This window comes from Hyperolius riggenbachi, chromosome 11, assembly GCF_040937935.1.
Source record: "Hyperolius riggenbachi isolate aHypRig1 chromosome 11, aHypRig1.pri, whole genome shotgun sequence".
NCBI lineage: Eukaryota > Metazoa > Chordata > Amphibia > Anura > Hyperoliidae > Hyperolius > Hyperolius riggenbachi.
In genome coordinates, this window is record NC_090656.1 from 227,478,847 (window position 1) to 227,495,685 (window position 16,839).

At 46.9% G+C, this 16,839-nt stretch overlaps 1 protein-coding gene across 1 annotated transcript in view; it reads right to left on the bottom strand.

The window, feature by feature from the left end:
• Nucleotides 1-16,839, bottom strand: part of LOC137537962 (receptor-type tyrosine-protein phosphatase beta-like) — a 557,484-nt gene that overhangs the window by 255,034 nt on the left and 285,611 nt on the right. Inside the window, exons 12-13 of the mRNA XM_068259886.1 lie at nucleotides 11,636-11,914; nucleotides 11,060-11,326 (exon numbers count right to left, since the gene is read on the bottom strand). Of these exons, the coding sequence (XP_068115987.1) occupies nucleotides 11,060-11,326; nucleotides 11,636-11,914 (546 nt within the window). The remainder of the gene's footprint in view (nucleotides 1-11,059; nucleotides 11,327-11,635; nucleotides 11,915-16,839) is intronic.

Below are 16,839 nucleotides of genomic sequence, written 5' to 3' on the forward strand. Positions count from 1 at the left end.
TGTTCTCTCCGTGTCTGTGTGGGTTTCCTCCGGGCACTCCGGTTTCCTCCCACATTCCAAAAACTTACAGATAAGTTAATTGGCTCCCCCTAAAAATTGGCCCTAGACTACAGTACTTACACTACATAATATAGACATATGGCAATGGTAGGGATTAGATTGTGAACTCCTTTGAGGGACAGTTAGTGACAAGATATATATATATATATATATATACACTGTACAGCGCTGCGTAATATGTCGGCGCTATATAAATACTAAATAATAATAATAATCTACTGCAGTGCTGTACTGGGGACAGCCGTGTCACTCACGGCTGATGGCTATCAGAGAAGATCGCCTTGATTGGCTGGCGGGAGGAGGGAGGGGGGAGAAAACAAATAAAAAATTGTTATTTTTGATTAACAAAAACAATAAAATTAGAACAAAAACAAACAAACAAACAAACAGCAGCAGCGATCAGAGACCACCAACAGAAAGCTCTGCTGGTGGGCAGAAAAGAAGTGGACGGGATTCATGTGTGTGCTAAGTTGTATGGCTCTGCAGCACATAGTTAAAGCTGCAGAGCACTTAATTTTCAAAAATAGCCTGGATTGGGAGCCTGTGGTCCGGAAATGGTTAAAGGGAACCAGAGAGGAACATATTAAAAAAAAAGAAGAAGCTTTTATACATACCTGGGGCTTCTTCCAGCCCCATAAGCCTGGATCGCTCCCACGCCGCCATCCTCCGCTTCCTGGATCGGCGGTACCGGGTCCCGTCACTTCCGGCGGACGCGGCCAATTGTCCGCATCACAGGGGCTCCCTCCATACCCGTACGCATGCGGCTGCGCAGTAGGCAGCCGCACGCGTACGTACATGGAGGGAGCTCCGTGTGATGCGGACTATTGGCCACGTCAGCCGGCAGACTGGCCGACTGGCGGCCATGACGGGACCCGGTACAGGCGGATCCAGGCAGCAGAGGACGGCGGCGTGGTAGCGATCCGTGCGTATGGGGCTGGAGGAAGCCCCAGGTATGTATAAAATCTTTTTCCTGGGGCCTCTGGTTCCCTTTAATAGTGATGCAGCAAACATCACATTTTCAGTTCGGGAATGCAAATTTACCACAAATATTGCAAACCAGCTGTTCAATGGCAGGCAAACTGGCATCAAATTTAGCGGTTAATTGCAAAGCCCCTTTACACGCTAGAGACACCAAGGCATGTTAAGGAGGGCAGTGGGAACAAGAGGAAACAACATTTTCCAAAAAGACCTTATAGGTTTTGAGAAAATTGATGTTAAAGTTAGAGGAAAAAGTAGCACAGTTACTGCGGTAAAATGACAGATAATGTATTAACATGTAAATAAATGCATATATATATATATATATATATATATATATATATATATATATATGTTCAGAATGTGGGAAATATTAAAAAAATGAGGTGGGGTCAAGGGGTTACAGAGCCTCGGGAGGGGGGACCCCACGTCATTTTTTAAAAAATATTTCCCACATTCTGAACATACATAAATTAAAATAAATAAACAAAATACATTTATATATATGTTAAAGAGAACCCGAGGTGTGTTTAACCACCCTGGCGTTCTGATTAAATCGCCAGGGTGGCTGCGGGAGGGTTTTTTTTAGATAAAAAAAAAACTATTTCATGCAGCCAACTGAAAGTTGGCTGCATGAAAGCCCACTAGAGGGCGCTCCGGAGGCGATCTTCCGATCGCCTCCGGCGGCAAGAGATAACACGGAAGGCCGCAATGAGCGGCCCTCCGTGTTTCGCTTCCCTCGTCGCCATGGCGACGAGCGGAGTGACGTCATTGACGTCAGCCGACGTCTTGACGTCAGCCGCCTCCGATCCAGCCCTTAGCGCTGGCCGGAACTGTTTGTTCCGGCTACGCTGGGCTCGGGCGGCTGGGGGGACCCTCTTTCGCCGCTGCACGCGGCGGATCGCCGCGCTGCAGCGGCGATCAGGCAGCACACGCGGCTGGCAAAGTGCCGGCTGCGTGTGCTGCTTTTTATTTGGTGCAAATCGGCCCAGCAGGGCCTGAGCTGCAGCCTCTGGCGGTGTTGGACGAGCTGAGCTCGTCCAGACCGCTCAGCAGGTTAAAGAATGTTATCTGCATACAGAGGCTGGATCTGCCTATACAGCCCAGCCTCTGTTGCTATCCCAAACCCCCATAAGGCCCCCCTGCACTCTGCAATCCCTCATAAATCACAGCCGTGCTGTGAGGCTGTGTTTACATCTGTAGTGTCAGTCTCAGCTGCTCCCCCGCCTCCTGCATAGCTGCCCCCGTCCCTTCCCTCCAATCAGCAGGGAGGGAAGTTATGCAGGCGGGGACTGGAGTTCTGCAGGAGGCGGGGAGAGCAGCAGACTGACACTATAGAGATAAACACAGCCAGCTCTGACAAGCTGTTTGTCAGCAGCGTGGCTGTGATTTATGAGGGATTGCAGAGTGCAGGGGGACCTTAGGGGGGTTTGGGATAGCAACAGAGGCTGGGCTGTATAGGCAGATCCAGCCTCTGTATGCAGATAATATTCTTCAAACACACCTCAGGTTCTCTTTAATACATTATCTGACATTTTACCACAGTAACCTTGCTACTTTTTTTCTCTAACTTTAATATTGATTTTCTCAGAAACTATAAGGTCTTTTTAAACCCTGGAAATTTGGAGTTTCTAGCATGTAAGTGGGCTTTGCTATTAACCATTATGGTGGTTACGCTAGTGAACTGTTCGGGCCATCTCTATTTCTTAAAAGGTAAAATATATGGTGGCCTCTATAACACTTTCACCTCAGATTCATTTAAACTGCTTCCACATTTTTATGCCAAGGACCGCAAAGCTCACAAACTTGGTCATTAACTGACTGTGTGTCAGGGTTAGAAAAAGTGAGCGGAGCCAACAACCACCAAATGCATGCCCAGACAATGCCAGGTCTTCAGCTATTAAGTGTATAAAATGTAAGAGAACGTCTAAATATGTTCAGATCATCCCCTGATTAAAGCGGACCCAAACCAAACATTTTTTTTAATTAAAAATATTTAGTTGCACCACTCTGACACATACAAAGATAAATAAACACTCCTTCAAGCCAATGAGCATTTCAGTGCCTGCTTTTCACCCTTCTCTTTTCATAACTAGGGTTATACGGGTGGCAGCCATTAGCAATTCCTCCTTTGCTGGACACCACCTACTCCACCAGTCTGCCGGATTCTGTCCCTGTAATATGAAAGGAGGGAGGGGTTTCTCCAATAAATGTAAAATATTTTATATTTATCATCATGCAGCTGAAAAGGCTGCTATTTATTATTATAATTTAGAAAATAGATTTTATTTCTGAAATCTTGTATTTTTAATTTGGGTCCACTTTAATAATGATTATATAAATATATACATAATAGCATATACATAAATGTATATATACAAATCTCACTAATATTATAAATGCGAAATGGATATTTGAATGTTTGTTACTCGATCACACAACAATGGCTGAACAGATTTGAATGAAATTTGGCACACACATACTACATTAACCCCCTTGGCGGTATTTTTCATACCGCAGCAGTTTTTTTTTAATTTTGTTTTTTTTAAATCATGTAGCGAGCCGAGGGCTCGCTACATGATAGCCGCTGCTCAGCGGCATCCCCCCAGCCCCGCCGATCGCCTCCGGCGATAGGCGATCAGGAAATCCCGTTCAAAGAACGGGATTTCCTGGAGGGCTTCCCCCGTCGCCATGGCGACGGGGCGGAATGACGTCACCGACGTCAGGACGTCATTGGGAGACCCGATCCACCCCTCGGCGCTGCCTGGCACTGATTGGCCAGGCAGCGCTCGGGGTCTGGGGGGGGGGGCCGCGCGCCGCACCGGATAGCGGCGATCGGGCGCGCGGCGGCGGCGATCGGGGTGCTGGCGCAGCTAGCAAAGTGCTAGCTGCGTCCAGCAAAAAAAAAATTAAGTAAATCGGCCCAGCAGGGCCTGAGCGGCACCCTCCGGCGGCTTACCCAGTGTCACACACGGGGTTACCGCTAAGGAGGTTAACTGGAATAACGTATAGGATACTTTTTATCCCCATAACCAGAAAAGTGGGTGGAGCCTACAAAAGCCAATCAAAATTTACCTATTGATTCAGGGGAATATTTACCATAAATTCTGGTGTATAAGACGACTGGGTGAATAAGCTGACCCCCCCCCCCCCCAACTTTTCCAGTTAAAATATAGAGTTTGGGATATACTCGCCGTATAAGACTACCCCTCTTCCAACACACACCAAATAAATATTTAAAAAAATCATATACTGGTGCTATGTATGAATAGATACTGGTGCTATGTATGAATAGATACTGGTGCTGTACTATATGTGGTAACCAACCAGTATATAACAGTATACAGGTAATTGACTGGTTGGATTTGTCAACTATCCCTCTCCATAAGTGGATTGATCAGCTCTCCCTGTCCCCGTTTATGAGAGCGGAATGGAAGAATAGATTGCGCTGTACCCATAAAACACGCCTCTTTCACCATCTGGCCCCGCCCTTGTATCCTATTTACCTCCTGTGCCTCTCAGATCTCGCACATGTGCACCTGCGCCGCTTCACTACAGTCCTCAGCAGTGAGGTGTGAGAGGCGGTAACAGGAGAGGGCGGGCCACACAGGTGGAAGAGGTGTGTTTTATGGGCACAGTGCAATCTCTTGCTTCCATACCCTGGGCGTCCCAAACCTCGCAGCGTGAGCAATGAGCTCCCTCCCCACACCCCCAGCACATGCAGTGACCGCTGAATCTCCAGCACCTGGTAATTAATCATCAGCATGTCACATATGCACATCACAAATCAGCATCACGTAAACATCAGCATGTCCCGTATGCGCATCGCATATCAGCATCATGTATCACCTGGCATCAAAGACACCCGGCGTATAAGACGACCACGACTTTTCAGAAGATTTTCAAGGGTTAAAAAGTAGTATTATACACTTGAATATACAGTAATTGCTGCCATTCTTGCACTGTTAATGGTACAGGCCTCAAACCTGGTACACTTGGTTATTGGGTGACTGGGGTTCAAATTCAGAAAAGGGGGTGGAGCCACAAACAGCCAATCAGATTTGTTTCATTTCATTGAAAATGATTGATGCCAAAGACCGCAAAGCTCATAAACTTGGTCATTGAGTAATTGGGCCTGATGCAATTGTCAGACTCGCCAGCATTAAACGCTGGTGAGTCCGATAATCAGGCAACAATAAAGTCGCCTGATCCAATTGCATTTAGCCCTAGGCAGGGTGTTAAAAAAGCTTGCTTGGGCAATATTATCACCCAGCAAGTTCTTTACACCCTATCCTATTACACTTTGCATGCCTCCGGGAAGTGATGCTTCCCGGCAGACATGAGCGTTAGCTTAGACCTGCAAAAAGCAGGTCTAAACATGCTAACGCATGTCTTCACCGCTGCATCTGGGGGTCTTCTTTAATAAGGAGACCCCAGAGCTCCCCACCGGTTGCCACTTGTCTCTGCAACCCCCCACGTAGAAATGGCTACCACCACACATCCAAGGAAGGACCCAAATGTGCTGTATAAGTAATGTACCTGCCCTGACCGTGCTTTGCAGACCAGGCATCTGTGGTCAGATGGACCCTTGACCCAACGATGTGCCAGAGAATGACACCACTTGCCTTGCAACATCACCTTACAGTTTGGGTATCGCCTTTTTTGAAAAACAAGGCGATACCACTGCGGTGTCCCGATCGCCACAAATTTTTGGAAGGCCTCAGAGTCCACCAGCTGGTATGGTAACAGCTGGCGAGCTAACAGTTCCGCAAAGCCAACTGTTAGACACCGGGCAAGCGGGTGACTGGCAGACATTGGCTTCTTCCGCTCAAAGATTTCCTTCACGGACACCTGGCTGCTGCTGTGGGCAAAGGAGCAGGAACGGCTACCACCACACATCCAAGGAAGGCAGCAGGCACGCTGTGGGCAAAGGAGCAGGAACGGCTACCACCACACATCCAAGGAAGGCAGCAGGCACGCTGTGGGCAAAGGAGCAGGAACGGCTACCACCACACATCCAAGGAAGGCAGCAGGCATGGCATGCAAGTCCAGACTCAGGGAGGTAGTGACGAAAAATAACAATACAGGAGGACTCTTTCGAGGCCCAGCTGTATATTGGACGAATAAACTTTAAATCCTTTAACAACAATCTGTTATGGAGGGCAAGTCTGCCATCCATTCAAGTAAAAGGTAAAATACAATGTGCAGTCACAGATGCAGTGAAAGGTTTGCAGTGACTGCAAACAGCTGTTTGTGTAGTGATGGCCGTGCTGGACTGGTGCGCATGATGGCGAGAGTGCAGGCGATGGTGGCTTTCCAGCCCATATGGTCGGGCTGAGGTAGCACAATGACAGAACAGTGACTGTCCAGCTGATCGAATTTGGTCTGTCCACAATGAAGCAACAATCTTATTATCTTGGGTGTGCCCCCCCCCCCCCCCCGAGACACTCATATAGCCGGCGGTCATTGCTTCATTGTGATATGCAAGCCCCTTCACCGTGGCAAGGTAACGATCACAAAGGGGAATTGACACATTGTTTTGTTTTGTTGTTGCAGCTGCAGTGCAGCCAGAAAAATTAGGCAGGCATGTACACGTGCCAGAAAAAATTATTGGTTTTGTTAGCGGCCGCTGCTAGCAACGGCCTTAAAAATTCAGGAATCCGCCTGGAGTCCTGGACCCTGTTGGTGTTGGCGGAGATGGCAGTCAAGCGGCCTGCAGGCAAAGATTCTGTGTGGGGAGTTGGGACTGACTTAGTCTTGGGGCAGGCAGTCACACGGCGTGCAGGCAGAGATGCTGTGTGTGGGGACTGACTTAGTCTTCAGGCAGGCCTGACCGTACTTTGCAGACCAGGCATCCGTGGTCAGATGGTCCCTTGACCCAACACTGCGTGCCAGAGATGACACCACTTGCCTTTCAACATCACAGTACAGTTTGGGTATCGCCTTTTTAGAGAAATAATTGTGTGATTGTATCTTCCACTGCGGTGTGTGGCTTTGCTTTTGTGTGCTGCTTTTCCTCAGGTGGTCATCCCATTGCAGTTTGGGCTTTTTCATCATGTGCCTTCGTAAGGTAGTTGTCCCTACGCGGGTCTTGGTCTTTCCACGGCTCAATTTTCGGTGGCAGAGAGTACAGATGGAATTGCTCTCATCTGAGGCAGACACACATAAAAATGTACACGCCGCTGAGCACTGGGATGATGGCACTTGTCCATACTGGGGGGGATGAAGTGAAAGGTATGCACTGACTTGACTAATACAATGTGCGGTTACACAGATGCAGTGAAAAGGTGACTTCTGGTACAACAATGTGCGGTTACACAGGTGCAGTGAAAAGGTTGCAGCGACTGCTTGTACAACAATGTGAGGTTACACAAGTTCAGTGAAAAGGTTGCAGTGACTGCTGGTATAACAATGTGTGGTTACACAGGTGCAGTAAACAGTTATGCAGCGACTGGTATATAATATAACACTGCATGCCGTCACGCAGGTGCACTGAACAGGTATGCAGTGACTGGTATCAATACAATGTGCAGCTGTCACACACACAGGTACCGTGAACAGGTATGCAGTGACTGGTATAAATATAACACTGCATGCGGTCACGTAGGTGCACTGAACAGATATGCAGTGACTGGTATCAATACAATGTGCAGCTGTTACACACACAGATACCGTGAACAGGTGCAGTGACTGGTATATAACACTGCATGCTTCTGTCACGCAGGTGCAGTGAACAGGTATGCAGTGACTGGTATTACAAATGTGCAGCTGTCACACACGTGCAGTGAAAAGGTAGGCACTGAATGTGCTGGGCCTGGCAGTGGCACAGTAGGAATTAGCAAGGGGCCAAGGGCCAGCTGCGACAGACTGACAGGGCTGTATATGCAAGTGTCAGTGGGACACACACACACACACAAAAAAAAAAATCACAAGAACAACATTAGCTTTCAAAAGAACTGTTGAGGAGTGCTTTTTAGCAATAAGTATCAGCAAGTAGCAAGCTAACAAGCCTAACAAGAGCCTAACTAAGCTTTCCCTAATGTGTCTGCAGCAACCTCTCCCTTCTCTAATTACTGCAGCCACACAAGTAAGGGAAATGGGCGATGCTGCCTGCCTTTTATAAGGAGGGGGGAGGGGGGAGTTCCAGGAGGGAGTGCAGCCTGATTGGCTACCATGTGTCTGCTGACTATGATGTAGAGGGTCAAAGTTGAGCCTAATAATGTAGTATAGGGAGCAGGTCGAACTCGCATATAGTTTGCGGTTCACCGTGAGTGCGAACCAGCGATTTTTGCGCATTCACATGCGAACCGTTTGGGCCATCTCTACTAATCTACTGATCCTCCATGCATCAGGAGCTGAATTTTCTACTCTGCATTACACTTTAGGTGCACAAGCATACATTATGTAAAGAGCTTAAATCCAGGGGCTTAACAATAGCCCCTGTGACCCCTGGTGTCATGTGTGTGTGAGGGGGGGAAAAGGAGGGACAAGGCAAGGCAGAGGCGAGAGAGGCCCCAGTGTAGGAGGGGCGCACATCTCACTCAGCTATCATTCCCCTATTGTGTTTGAAGCAGAGAGCAATAAGGAAAGGAGATCCTTGGCAGTGACTACAAGCCAGATAACTAGATATTAAGGTGTTGGGGAGGTTGGGGGCCCTGGGACGCCTCTTAGTCTAATAGCAATCAGTGTGTGATGGCTGGGGTGGGAGGGATGGAGGGGCGCACTTTGGTTTCTCAGCCTTGGGTGCTGGAGGACCTTGTCCCGACTCTGGGGGGGGGGGGGGGAGGAGTGGTGAAGACAAGAGGGGACCTGGTCCTGTGGCAAGGAGAGCAGAGCAGCAGCATACATTATCTTCATCCAGTGGAATGACACATCCTCTATACTCTCCTCTTCACTGTACAGTCTACCTCCCCGAAGCTCTCGATGCCACATGATATGCAGAGATGGGAGCTGCAGGGAGATAGACTGTAAAGCAAAGAGGAGAGCATTGAGGGCCCCCCTCGCTCTCCTCCCCGTTCTGCATAGTGGGAGCCATTTGTGGGAGGAAGAGACACTAATGCACTGTGATGTGGTGGCGGAAGAGGGATAAACAAGGGACTTGATTGACGGAGTTTTTGTGAGTGCGGGTTTGCTGGGATCATAGTACTAGCGATAATCGTAATCGGCTAATTACAAATACGTGAAATTTTGCGTATATTTTTGCAATGACGCCTGTACATAATTACAATTTGTAAATTCAATTGATTTCGTATAGTCATTTGTAATTTTGCTTAAAATTTTGCGTAATTTTAACGTAATTTCATGCTGACTTAGTAGCAAAGCTATTGACACCAAAATTGCTAAATATGTTAAAGAGAATAGTGGGTATAAAAGACTTTGTAGTTTTTAAAAAAAATGGACTTTAAAAATGCAAAGAAAAATGGTTTTTAAACTCAGAAAAAAAGACAGTTTAAAAACCATTTTTCTTTGCATTTTTTATAATAGATTTTCTCCAAAACTACAAGGTCTTTTTGAAAAATTATTTTTTTTGACCCACTACCCACTATTCTCCTTATTCTCTCCTGTATGTAGCAAGTCTGGTGGCAATATCATGTATTGGGGCTTTGCTATTAAAGAGAATCTGTACTCTAAAATTCTTACAATAAAAAGCATACCATTCTATTCATTATGTTCTCCTCGGCCCCTCTGTGCTGTTTCTGCCACTCTCTGCTGCAATCCTGGCTTGTAATTGCCAGTTTTATGCAGTGTTTACAAACAAAAGACTGGCTTCTAACCATTGTATCATAGGCTGAGAACTAGCTTACTGCATGACTCATGCAGAGCTTGGAGGGGGTGTGTAAAGCTTCTGCCAATGACAAGCAGCCCTGCACATTACACACATTCCAGTCTTAGCCCAACAGACAGTACAGAGGAAAGGAGATAAGATTTATTACAGAGGCAGTGCAAGTAGGAAAGGCTGCAGTAAGACAGACCACATTAGAACAGTAACATGAACTTATAGGACAGAAGAAATAAGGCTCAAAATTTTGTTACAGAGTCTCTTTAACTGCTAAAATTGGCACAACATTAGAAAAATTATGTGAATTTCTGAAATATGACAATTACATATGAAATTAATTACAATTTTCCCCTAAAATTTCACATTATGATTATGATGTGTAATTGCGAGTTACGATGCGTAGTTACACATAGGCGTAATTTCTGCTCATCACTACACAGTAAGCCCCTGCTTAACTCACATTATATAAGCAATACATATCGCCTGTATAATATCTAACTTGCTCAGCATAAGTCATCCATGAATGCACATTGTAAAAGCAATGTTTACGCTGTGTATAACATGAGTTGTGTTATTTAGGTAATGAGTAGGGTACGCTTACCGCGTATTTCCTTTTTCCGCCAATTTCTGGGGAAATTTCCACCTACCGCTTACCACATTACAAATCCTCATTCTCTGATTGGCCTATTCATTCTGAGTCTTCTGATTGGCTTAAAATTATTGACTATTAGTGCAGCAGATTCTGCAGAAATTTCCGCTGCCGCTTACCGCAATACAAATCCTCATTCTCTGATTGGCTTATTCAACCTGAGTCTTCTGACTGGCTTAAAATAGTTTAATATTAGTATAGCTAAAGTTCTGTGGAAATTTCTGCAATTTCCACCAAAATCAGCTTTCCATGTTCCGAATTCCGATGCGGAAATGCGATTTCTGATCAGAAATATGGAAATTTCAATTCTGCAGAGTCGGAATGAGCATCCCTAGTAATGAGAATTGTGTAGTTTGTGTAACTCCCGTAACTCTTGTCAAACTTTATCTGTGCTGTCTGTGAAAAAAAACAAAAACATTTCGGTACAACAGCCAATCAGGATTTTTTTCACTAATGTAGCCAGTGCCACAGTAAATGATATTTGAATGGCTATGCGAACTGAGGGCAGGGGTAGTGAATGATCAATCTTAGAAGTATAATCAGGATAACAGCATTTTGTGAACATTGCTTTCTATAGGATATATTATACTTACTTGTACAGTCAGATATTGCCAGAGAGTCTGATAGGGTGACATTATCAGCAGCTACTGTATATACAGTGAATGTATACGTCCCTCCTGGGGTCAGATTGGTTATTGTAGTGGATGTATTGGTCACTGTTGTACTATTTATCAGTGATGATGTGACATTAGTCAGCACTCTGTAGGTATAGCTGCTCTGATAGTCCAGACTGCTCCAGCTCAGCGTCACAGAGGAGGTGGTCTTATTGCCGACAATGAGAGATGTCACCACCAGCGGCTCTGAAACACACACAACATAACATATTCAGCAAAACATTTACTATCCATGACTTATACACAGTAGAAGTCTGGGCAGAGTATGATCTGTGGGTCACATAAAGGGGGATGAGCAGAGACACGAAGGGGGCATGAGAGGGCGGCCCTGGTGGAGTAGGGAAGGAAGAATTCCAGGGCCCCTCTTCCCCACCGGGCCTCTCTGTTAGTGCGGGTTCTGCCGCCCTATAGTCACGCCACTGGTGAGCAGTTATTACCGCCCAACCAGAGATTGCACACGGCTATTGGCTGTTTTCCGATCATGTAGAGACTTACTGGTGACCACCCATCCGGTGACAGCTGTGCTCTGATACCCCCGGACCCCCACTGTCACCACTGAGATGGTGTAATTAGTGCCAGACGTCAGGTTCTGAAGGGTGACATTCGTTGTGGTACTTGTAGTGCTCCCAGCAATGGCAGATGGAGATGAGGACTTCCAGTAAGTTATATTATAGGATTTTGCCACATTGGTCATATTTGCTGCTTCTCCCCAGGATAATGTAGTGCTGTTTGTTCCAACCGCATTAAAGGTGATCATTCCTGGTGGAGTGGGATCTGCAAAACAAACACATGCTTCAACTAATACAATATTACAAGGCAAAGACATGGAATTGACAGTGTTGTTATACATAAATGTACTCTAGCAGCAAATAGTAACAGAGAGTAAAGACTGAATCATCAGTGATCAGCACATCTCCTATGATGCAGTTTATTGGTTGGACCACACAAGACGCCCGCCCATCACAGGGCTTGGCCTCCTGGTATTCGGGTCTTCATCTGCCTGCCACTTCCCCCGCTCACTCACTGACCCGCACAGGAGAAGGGCTGATGTCACACCAGTGCAGTGGGAGCAGGGAGGGCTGGATGGGCGGGGTGTGGGGTGCGGGTAGCAGGATAATCGGGCACATATGACAAGTGGATAAGTCGGGCGCTGCCATTGACTCCAATGTTAAATATCGGCTGGACGAATCGGCCGCCCGTTAAATTCTGTTAAACTGGTTTGCGCCTATTGTTATTTATCGTTTTACAAAGCTGAAAAGGAAAATATCGTTATAAAATTAGTTTTCACAAGAAAACTATCCTCTATAATAAACCTTAATGTCTCTGCATCCCATGTCCCTGTGTGTGTCCCATGTGCGCTCTGCGCATGTGCAGAGATGCAGAGACACTGAGGGAGAGTGACGCACGGCAAGGGACGACGGGCGAAGGGGCGGACGGGCGGGCGCAGCGCGGCGGGCACGCGTGCGGCAGAAATGTGTGTGTGCAGCAGGCGCGTGCACAGTGACAGACCTAGCCTGCTTTTAAACGGGCTTAGGTCCACTAGTTGAACTATAATTATGTTAATTATTGGTTTAACATGTAATAATACTTTTTTGTTCATTTTTACATTCTTGTTGACATTTTTAATTTTGGGGTCTAGGGCACCACCAGGGGGGGTCTTAGGATTAGGCACCACCAGGAGGGTCTTATGGTTAGGCACCACCAGGGAGGTGGTTAGGGTTAAACACCACCAGTGGAGTCTTAGGTCTAGGCACCAGCAGGGGGGGTCTTAGGGTTAGGCACCAACAGGGAGGTGGTTAGGGTTAGGCACCACCAGGTGGGTGGTTAGGGTTAGGCACCACCAGGGGAGTCTTAGGTCTAGGCACCACCAGGGGGGTCTTAGGGTTAGGCACCAATAGGGGGGTTGTTAGGGTTAGGCACCACCAGGGGGGTCTAAGGGTTAGGGATAGGTAGAGGGAGGGTTCTGTGTGAGAGTATGGTTAGGTTTAGTAGTAATAAAACAAACTTTGACTCACTTTTTTCACTCACCTAAATCAGTAACATTAAAATACTGTGTGATGTATGGAAAGGTGTTAAATTGGACTTAGAAATTAGCCACTAAAATTCCTCAGAAATGAAAATATATGATTAGGATTTAAAAGGAAAACAAATGCGCTCTGTAGCTTATAGCAATGAGAGTTCAGTTCACACAAATCACCATCCAGCAGCTTTAAATGCGTCCAGCTGAATGTCCCGGAGATTCAGTCACTTTATCTCCTCATTTGGTCAGCCAACACCTCATAAAAACAACAAGAAAGAAGGGGACACAGCGTAATCCAGTTACTGCAATATTTTCCCTTCACCATTCCAGAGTGAGAAACCCACACCACCTCCTGCCGGGACACACTCCCCCCAATGCGCCCGCACTCACCCGATTAGCCTCCAAACAATCCGGTGGTATGGATAGATGGCATAAGTAGGGGAAGGCAGGGATCACTCCAATGCGTAAACGATCTAAAACTCAGAGAGCGCCATATAGCGTAAAATCATTTAATATTAAAATTGTAAAAAGAAGATTTACACTCACAAGCGTAGGTAGTCATAAGCGCATATTAACATGTGTAGATTGTAGTCCCTGGTAGCCGCTCACACACACGCTCAGCCTCAGACCCTCGCGTCCTGTGACTTCCTGAATCTGCTGGTCATGTGACGTAGCTCTGCCCTATGCATTTCGTCATATAGAATGACTCATCAGGGGCATACGTCACAAAGGGAGACCGGAGGTTATATTCCCTCCTCGCTTACCTGCCCCTCTGTAACGCTCGGTGAAGCACAGAGAGGTCTGATTACCGGTGACCTGCAGCGTCACGGGGAATACAGACGTATACCAGATTATGTGTGATCTGCAGTATCACCGATAATCCAATATACCAGCTAACCTCTGTTCACCGGAGTAGAGTGTAGTGTTTTGGTGTAACAGTAACACTTAGAGGACTAGGCCTCAGTACAGTAAGACGTACTGTACAGATTACTTCCGCAACCCTGAGCTCTCCAAGGCGGGAGGAGTCAGACTGCTAGCAGGAAGTATCTTCTGAAAGTCACCCTCAGGCGGAAGGGTTACTAACAGAACGAAGAACCTCCTCCAATGATGAGGTCGGTTCTCGAGGTCGGACAAGCCAGGTCGTACACACACAGACAGATAAAGTACAAGATCGAGAGGCAGAGACGGAGTCAAAGTACAGGCAGGGTTCGGCAACGGGGTATCAGGTATATCGGGGTACAGAATCAGGAGGCAGAAACAGAGTCTAGGAGCGAGCCGGGGTTCGGCAACGGTGTATCAGAGATAACGAGGTACAAGATCAAAGTTCAGAAGAGTAGTCAAGGCAGGCAAGAAGTCATAACAAATATCACAATCAAACTAGTACTTTAAGCTATCAACAAATCTATCTTAGTGTAGGATTACAGCTCCAGCTGGTCCCGGCACACTAACGGATCTGACTAACGGATCTGGGTGCTCCCACGTATGTGAACGCAACGCCAGACAAGGAACAAATGAACAGCCAGCAGTATATATACACATATCCCCTCTCCAGCACCTCCCTAAGTGCTGGACCAATGAGGAGTGAAGCTATGGTCAGCTGACCTGCCTGGTCAGCTGACTCTCCCCTGAGAGTAATAAATTATGTTTGAGTGCGCGCGCGCGCGTCACTCTGAATCTTGTGGGACTATGAGTCCCAGCAACAGCAGCCCCGTTCTGCGGTGTCCCCGCAGCGGGGATCTGCTGGCTATCTGCCGCATTCAGCGCGGCGGTTTCGCCGCGTTCTGCGGCCTGATGCACGGAGGCAGCCGCCTCATGATGCGAGGAGGCGGCTGTCTCTCCGTGCGAGAAGTTCCTGTGTGCGGAAGGAGCCGCCCGCCGCTGGCTCATGGCGGCGGCTCCTCCGCGCTTTCTCACACCCTCTCTTAAAACCCGCCTATTATTAAAATAAGGTCCTCTGTGAGCCCTTATGTCAGCGCTTACCCATGGGGGACGGGAAAGATAACATGAGGCCATTACAATTAAATGGTACACACTATTAAAGGATACCACAACCGAAGGGTTGTGGTAAAAATCATTGCAGCATTTTGTAGCTTGATAGTAGAACATACCCGCTGTTCCTTCGCCCCCCCCCCCCTCCGTCTGCCGCCGTTCAGAGTGTATCCATCCTGGTGAGCGGCGACTTCCCTGACCTTTGACCCGGACATACTGCGCCCTGTGCACGCAGTATGTCCTTCCCCCTTGTCTTCTGTCCGGCGCATAGTGCGAGGCTCAGAAGCACGCTGACTGCTCTGCGCTGCGTGTGTGCTCCATTACACAGAGCGTCACCGGGATGGATACACTCTAAACGACGGCAGACGGAGGAGGGGGGGGCGAAGGAACAGCGGGTATGTTCTACTATCAAGCTACAAAATGCTGCAATGATTTTTACCACAACCCTTCGGTTGTGGTATCCTTTAAAACATACTTTTAATGTAGAGCAGCAGTAGGTATCGCATTTCAAACTCCTATATGGATCTCATCCGATAGATATTCCTAGTGGATATATGTGCAGCGCCAACACACAGGAGGCAGCGCGCAACACACCACCATTCATATAACAATCAAAATTGCACCAATCGCCCCAATGTCATAAAAATATGTATAAAAACCCCCCCAAAAAATCCAATGGAGTTGTATACTCCAACGGATTATGGGAAAAAATATATACCGGTATATACATATGGCCGGTCCGTGCCGACAGCGATCGCAACAACCAAAATTGACCACCACAATTTCGAATCTGCATAATTTTAATCGATCGGATGGGAATCCATAATACAAACTCAACTATTAGTAATAAAACAGTTGATATCTAAATCAACATTGAGACCAATTGGGCTAAATGTATCTAAATTGAAAATCCACCTAGTCTCTTTCTTTGAAAGCTCTCTGACCCTATTACACCCTCTCCAATTAGGTATAAGTTTTTCCACTGCACAAAAATGCATCACATTTGGATTGCACTGATGTTTAAGTTTAAAGTGGAGAGACACACTGTGTTGCTCAAACCCCTTTTTTATATTGGTAATGTGCTCACCTATTCTTTCTTTTAGTGGCCTGGTGGTGCGGCCCACATACTGTAATCCGCAATCACACCAGATCACATATACCACAAATGCTGTAGCACAACATATAAATTGCCTGATTTTAAACACACCACCATTTGCTGTTGATATAATTTCATTGGTTTTATGAGCATTAGCCACTTTACAACACTTGCAACCCTTACATGGAAAAAATCCAGATGTTCGCCATCCTATTAGTTGTTTCTGCTCAGGGGGATCTATGAGCACATTACCAATATAAAAAAAGGGGTTTGAGCAACACAGTGTGTCTCTCCACTTTAAACTTAAACCAGTGCTGGGCCGAAATTACGCATTAGCGTAATTACGCATCGTAATTCACTACAAATGCACCGTAAGCGTTATAGCAGTAGGAGAACAGAGGCGCCAGCCTGCATGGTCCATGGATTGGGGGGTCTCGGAAGGGGAGGGGCAGCCAAGCTTTCCCCTCCCCCTCCGAGCCCTTGTCCAATCCAAGGACAAGGGGCTCTTCTCCACCTCCGATGGGCGGTGGAGGTGGAGGCCGCGATTTCCTGGGGAGGGGTTCATGGTGGCATCTGGGAGTCCCCTTTAAAAAG